A 6,358-nucleotide genomic window follows, 5' to 3' on the forward strand; every position below is an offset into this window, starting at 1 on the left:
CCTGCCACTCCGCGCTGCGGGCAAAGTCCGCGCCGCCCAGCAGCCAGCGCCCCTGTGCAAACAGCGGGATGTCGACCCGCAACGGCGACGTGATGCAGCACGTGATCTTGCGCTGCTCACTGGTGCCGCGCGAACACGACAAGACACCACTCTCCATCTGCCCGCTCTCACTCGCGCACTGCAGCAGCCTCGCCGCGTCATCGATTGTCGCGCACATGACGTGCACAATCATCGGCTCAAACTTAAGCTGCAGCAGCTCCGTCTCGAGGACCACAGGGTCATCGTCGACCTGCTGCTGCTGCTGCCGCCACGCCGCGAAGCTCTCCAGCGCGGGCGTCAGCAAACGCCTCACGGCTGCCTGCACGTCCCGCAGCGGGTCGTGCGTCTGAAACAACGCGCCCCTGCCGAAGGAGCCACGCTTCCGCTCCGCCCGCGCCGCCTCCACCGCGGTCGACACCTGGCCCTTGTGAAAGAGCGAAGCCCGCCCAGAGCAAGAGCTTGTTGTCACGTAGCAGCTGAAGTTTTCGTTGATCATGCGAACCAGCTGCGACACCTCTGGATCGACGCGGCCAGCGAGGCTCTTGTCGTTCCTGTTCTCGCGAAGGTCTGCGAGGATCCTCTCCCGCCGCTCCGAAAAGAGTGTGTTGGGCACACGCGGCTCTGCAACACCACCACCACCACCACCAGCAGCAGCAGCAGCAGCAGCAGCAACGCTGGGGGCAGAGCATAAAAGAGGAACGCAGCGCCGCAATATCATCGTCGACGGTTGACTGTTCGTGTCCCGCCACCTTGTCTCTTGCTCTTCCTGCACGACGCGACACGAAAAGAGAAACAAACACACACACGCACACCAGACGCGAGGGTTATATGCCTCGATGTATCACCCACACACCCATGAAAGTTGAAGGAAAAAAGAATGGCATAGCGTACCACCAGCACAGCTGTTGCTGCTGCTGTTTCTGTTTACAAGATCCTCCTCAGCTCCTCCTCCTCTCTCTGTCGCTGTTCTTGTTGCGCCTGCACCTCCTCAAGGGGAATTGCCAGCGCCACCCCACATGTCTGTCGCTCAATGAATCGCCCACTAATGAGCTGCAACCAGTTCGGTTCATGCGGCACATCCCGTGCGAGCACCACGTCGCCGTTCCTCGGCGTCCACGGGGTGTAGTTCGGGTAGTGATTGTTGGGTACAATGTGCACGTGGCACCGCGGCCGCCCAATTGGGCTCCAGTCGACCACGTACAGCCTTCCCTCGCTGGGATCAAAGGCCTGGTAATAGTGCATCAGGTAATAGTCGCTCCCGATGCCGTATGCCCCGAAAAGAAAGAGGCCACGCCTCACGTAGGAGGCGGCCCTGCTGTGCAGGAACTGCTCAGCGGACAGCCACGAGCTCATGCCATTAACCAGCACACGTTGCCGTACGCAGCTCACATATATGTGTGTGTGTGAAAGAGGCGAGAGAGACACGCAGTGAACCCAAACGCACACAGCAGTCACATACACACAGAGAGTGGAAGAGGAAGCAAAAAAAAAAAAAATTTGGGGAGATTTTCAATACGCTTTTCATTCCCGCAGAAACGGGGGTGAAGAGCAGAATAGTAAACGGGCGAAACATTCACTTCTCCTTCTTCGCCTTCGTTGTCCCTTTGCCCGCGCTCTTCGTCGCCGTTGTCGTTGCCGCCCTGTTCCGCATCTCCTGCTGCAGCTGCCGGCGCTTTGTAGCCACCATCAGACGCAGCACTTGCAGCAGAATGCATCCCTGCAGCACCAGGGCGACAAAGAACAGAGGCAGCCAGTACACCACACTGACAAACAGCCCCGAGCGGTCAAAGTAATTGACGCCATCTTCCACGAAGATCTTCGACGCATATGCGTTGCCCAAATCATTGAGGTACGAGGAGCACCAGCCCAACAGCAGCACCACCAAGTCAACCACAAAGATGCGCTCCGTCGACGCGCGCCATGTCAGAGCCACCACCACAAGAACGACGGTGACATGAAACGCGGCAAGGTATGTGAAGAACGGCTCCGACCAGTTCACAGCTGCTACGAAAGCGGCGACCTGCTTATAGTAGTAACGCAACATGCCGTCGCCCTCACCGCTCCACGACCCCACCACTCCGTTAAAGAGCGTGCCCCAGCCTGTCGCGTTGAGGACCTCCATGTGGGCATCCTTCAGCACCTCCCAGAGCCCCTCCATCACTTCTTCCTGCTTCTATCGCCGCCCCTTCTGAAACTCAACAAGAAGCACTGTCTCTTTACTAACGATAGAGGGGAGAGGTATGAAAGAAGGGCGGTTGATTCCATGCCGGCGCACCGCAGCTTGGCTGAGGAATGTGGGCACAGACGCCAGATATAGCACATGCATATATATATATATATAAAGAGCGAAGGTGAGAGAGCTGGAGGGTGCAACACCCGCTTAATCGGTGCACTTATGCCGCGAAACGACGTCAACCCGAAGCCAATGGAAGATACCGCCTCACTTCTTCTTTTTCAGCTTCAACTTCTTCGTTTTCTTCACCGTTGAGGTCACTCGTGTCGCTGCCTTCTTTGCCGTCGCGTGGCGCGACATGAGAACACCCTTGTGGACCCGCGACTTAGTGCCGCTAGCGCAGTCGACGCAGAACCCCACCACGCGGCACTCCTTCTCGCAGCTGGGGCAGCGCCACAGGACACCCTTGCGCTCCTCAAACGCTTCGTAGATGTCAACAGGACACTCGTGGCCGAGTCGTATCTTCATCTTGCTCTTCATCCGCGGCCGCGTCTTCTTGAGGTGCACCGACTTGGGCTCGGCGGGCACAACGGGCGGCAGAACACCGCCGTTTGTCTCGAGCACCTCCTTCCGCCGCTGCCGCTGCCGCCGCGTCTTGGACACCATCGCCCTCGCCTTTTACTGCTGCAGCTGTGGCAATAACACAGACAGCGTGGAGACGAGGAGGCAAGTAACAAAACGGAGGAAAGAAAGAAAGAGAGAGGAGTGAATAATGATGTGCGTGCTGCTGAGAGAATGCAACTGAGAGACAGTAAAGCAGTGAGTAGAGTACGAATGGGAGGGCACCAATTTGTTTTGGTGGTTGGTGCTTTTCCTTTTTTTTTTCTTTTCACGGGGACAGAAGCATTGCACATGAAGCCCTGGCTTCACACTTTGCTGCACTTCAGTAAAATGAAAACCGGGGCTCCTCACCCTTTTCACGGGCTTCCTTGACGCGTTGTTCGTATTTGGGGGCGAGTTCCTTCGCCTGCTTCCACGCAAACTCCTTCATCGGCTCTGTCAGCCGGTTGTAATACTTGTTTTTCATCTTCTCGAGCTTCTTGGGATCGTGCGCCTTCATCGCGATGTTCATCATCGACGCCGGGCCGACAAGAGCGAGGCTTCCAGCCGTGACATCACTGTTAGGCAGTCGCATGTTTTTGCGCGGGTCATTGAACCAATGGTCCTTCTTAAAGAGCTCCTCGCTATCCAGCAGCTTGTCGTCCTCCTCGTCATCGTCCTCAAAGGTGATGGCCTTGTTCTGCATCTGCTTCACCTCGGTCGTGTCATAGCCCGCCTTGTCCATGCGGCTGATCCAGTACGCGGTGCTCATCGGGGACGCAATTGCCTCCTCCGCGTGCCCCTCGTTGAGGCGAGGCGGTGGTTGCTGCAGCTCAGCCTCCGCGAGTGCGGCGGCGTCGGCCTCAGCGTTGAGCGGCACAACGTTGCACGCCAACCTTCCGGTACCGCCGAAGGCCGTGAACTTCACGCGTCGGCCCTTCTTGAGGAGGGGCTTGTGGGTCTTGTACTCCACCACGTGCTCCTCGCCGTCGCGGAGGAGGTAGCGGTTGCCGTCGTCGCCCTCAATAACGCCTTGCCCCTCCAACTCTGACCATGTAACCATCATCCCGTACATCCAATCGGCGTCGGTGGGAAGCTCCTTCGTCTTATTCTCCTCACAGCCACTACTATTCGCAGCGGAAGCAGAAGCAGTAGTAGAAGTATCGCTACCACCACCACCACCACCAGAAGTGGCAACAGAACCCTTCCGCCTCTCTAGCATGGGCATCACGGTGGCGAGGTCCCGCGCAGCCACAGAAAGGACATTGATATCTCGTGCGTAGCGCCGACTACCTTCATCAACTGTGAAGCTAACAACGGCCCCACGAATGGTGTTGCTTGTGTGATCAACAAGCTGCTTAAAGTCCGCACCAGACTGAATGTAATACAAACGCCTGTTTCCTGTCTCGACAATTCCCTGCCCTCCACTCCATCGCGTTACCACACCATAGAGCGGGCCGGCAGGGAGCGGCTCACTGCTGTAATCTACCTCCTCGAAAAGTGTACCAAGTTGTCTCGCTCGTTTTGCGTGCTCGGCAGCTGCAGCCTCCTTCGTCTTGGCCTCCGCTACAGCAGTCACGTCCTCATCGAATCGTAGCTCCCCACGCACCGTGATATTCTCCGCGAAAAACTTCGAGGGATGTGAGGTGTATGCAACCTTGGTGAAGTTGACAATACGGCCCACCAGGCTCAGTGCGGTAGGGAGCGCCGTCTCAAAGGCGTCGACATTGCGAATGATGCAGACGCCTTCCGTATTGTCGCCAGGCGCGCACTCGGGGATTGCAGTAGCGTCCTCCAGCACCACGCCGCTGCGGTGGAGAGCGGACCACGCGAGCACAATGCCCATCCGCCCCGTCGCGATCTCCGTCCGCTGCAGCGCCCGCGCAGCCTCCTGCTGCTGTCGCTGCTGCTGCAGCGCCTCTCGGGCCTTCGCCTCGTCGCCGAGCTGACGGCGCAGACGCACCAACTCCTTCGTGTCTGCGTCCAGCACAACGGGGTTGCGGAGGTCCTTCACGCCGAGCGGTGGCCGCGTGCCACTGTCTCCCTCCTCCTCGGTTGCCCCCGCCACATCTTCTGTCAAAGAGTTACCGCCCTTTGCTGCTCTGAGCGCGACGAGGTCAACGGTTATGTTCCCGGCGAGAAGCCGCGGGGGAGACGACGACGACGACGACGGTGCTGCCTCTCCGTCGCCCACCGCTTCTGCTCCGCCGCCGCGTGGCTCCAGCCGGAAGGCAGCGAGGAAGTCGACGGGAGTCTTGCGCGCGTAACTCGTCGCCGTGAGAGGCTCCAGGCGACTGCGCGTAATGACGCGGTCCACGTCCTGCGCGTCGCGGATGGGCTCGAACTCGACCTTAGTGCCCTCCAGGCTGTGCAGCCGCGTCGGCAGCACCGTCTCGAAGGCGCGGGCGTTGGGGATTTGGTACTCGTCGCCGTCCGCGTCGCAGCGAATGACGCCGCGCCGCTCAAACGGGTGCCATGACACGACCGTCCCGCTCAGACGGCGTGAGGCCGCGAGAAGGCGAGCACGCTGCATTCACGGTAGCTGCACGCTTCTCCACGGTCACCCAATGTCAGTCAAACGCACTGGGCCACGAGCGGCTTCGTGGGGATTTAGCTTCGCCGCACTCAACTGCTGCGTCCACCTCTTTCTTGTGAGACACGTGTGCTTCGCCCCCCCCCCACACACACACACCCACCGGCAACGGACCGGACGAAAAAGAGCACAGGTTGACACCAGCAGCGCGACACAGTCCTCCGCTCCCCGTCCACAGACACACAAGCACACACACACACACAAAGACACCACGCTGATTTACGCCAATCAGTGGCGCTCACTCCCGATACGCCAGTTGGTTGCGGCGGAAGGAAAGAAAAGAAAAGAAAAGAAAAAAAAAGTAAGAAGGGAAAAACAGCACAAGGGTTTTAGAAAACAGCGTATATAAAGAAAGAAGCACTTGAGAATGGGCAGAAGCGCAACGTCTGCCGCAGACATTCCTCCCTCCCTTTGCTGTGGGGGAGGGGGAAAGGGGACGAAGAGGAGGACATGTGGGCGGAGCGGCCCCACCACGTGGCACAGCCGTCGCCTCGTCTCTGCTCGCCTCTACGTCTGCCGCCGCGTTCATTCTTATCCCCCCTATGGTGCTTCATGCATCCGTCCATTCTGCCTTTTCCACCTCTCGCTTCCCTCTCTTTCTCTCTCTTTCTTTCGTTCTTCCCAGCCCTTCCGTCTCTCCGTTCGTGTATTGTTTTCTATTACCCATTGCCGCCGCACATATCTTCGCAACTCATCTACACGCACCCGAGAAATTTGCCCAACAGTTTCCGGATTCCCCAAATGATGGCTCCTGCTGCCTCATATTCAAGAGAGAGACAAATGCCGCTACTCACCAAAAATAACCCCATGCTCGGGGGTGGAGCAAGTCGTGTGTACCGTCACACCTTGTTGTGAAAGAAGCGCTGCAGCGCCCCGTCGATGCCTTTCATCATAGCCATAAAAGATCGCAATAACAATGATAATAGTAGCTATCATCATCATCATCATCATCA

General features: G+C 58.1%; 5 protein-coding genes across 5 annotated transcripts in view; all 5 read right to left on the bottom strand.

Moving 5' to 3' along the window:
* Positions 1 to 963: 963 nt before the first annotated feature.
* DQ04_00031250 (hypothetical protein) lies at positions 964 to 1,392 on the bottom strand (the record flags this gene model as incomplete). Its single annotated transcript, XM_009307918.1, has 1 exon — positions 964 to 1,392. The coding sequence occupies one exon, from the start codon at positions 1,390 to 1,392 to the stop codon at positions 964 to 966; it is 429 nt and encodes a 142-aa protein (XP_009306193.1).
* A 220-nt stretch (positions 1,393 to 1,612) lies between these two features.
* On the bottom strand, positions 1,613 to 2,197 carry DQ04_00031260 (hypothetical protein; the record flags this gene model as incomplete). Its single annotated transcript, XM_009307919.1, has 1 exon — positions 1,613 to 2,197. One exon carries the CDS (start codon positions 2,195 to 2,197, stop codon positions 1,613 to 1,615), a length of 585 nt encoding a protein of 194 aa, XP_009306194.1.
* Positions 2,198 to 2,479: 282 nt separating this feature from the next.
* Positions 2,480 to 2,878, bottom strand: DQ04_00031270 (hypothetical protein; the record flags this gene model as incomplete). The annotated part of the gene is made up of 1 exon (XM_009307920.1): positions 2,480 to 2,878. The coding sequence occupies one exon, from the start codon at positions 2,876 to 2,878 to the stop codon at positions 2,480 to 2,482; it is 399 nt and encodes a 132-aa protein (XP_009306195.1).
* A 277-nt stretch (positions 2,879 to 3,155) lies between these two features.
* DQ04_00031280 (hypothetical protein) lies at positions 3,156 to 5,345 on the bottom strand (the record flags this gene model as incomplete). Its single annotated transcript, XM_009307921.1, has 1 exon — positions 3,156 to 5,345. One exon carries the CDS (start codon positions 5,343 to 5,345, stop codon positions 3,156 to 3,158), a length of 2,190 nt encoding a protein of 729 aa, XP_009306196.1.
* Positions 5,346 to 6,294: 949 nt separating this feature from the next.
* The window catches only part of DQ04_00031290 (hypothetical protein), a gene marked incomplete at both ends in the record, with an annotated part of 2,364 nt that continues 2,300 nt past the window's right edge, over positions 6,295 to 6,358 (bottom strand). Inside the window, one exon of the mRNA XM_009307922.1 lies at positions 6,295 to 6,358. This exon is cut by the window's right edge and continues 2,300 nt beyond it. Within this exon, the coding sequence (XP_009306197.1) occupies positions 6,295 to 6,358 (64 nt within the window).

This window comes from Trypanosoma grayi (assembly GCF_000691245.1).
Source record: "Trypanosoma grayi strain ANR4 Tgr_3_V1, whole genome shotgun sequence".
NCBI classification, from domain to species: Eukaryota; Euglenozoa; class Kinetoplastea; order Trypanosomatida; family Trypanosomatidae; genus Trypanosoma; species Trypanosoma grayi.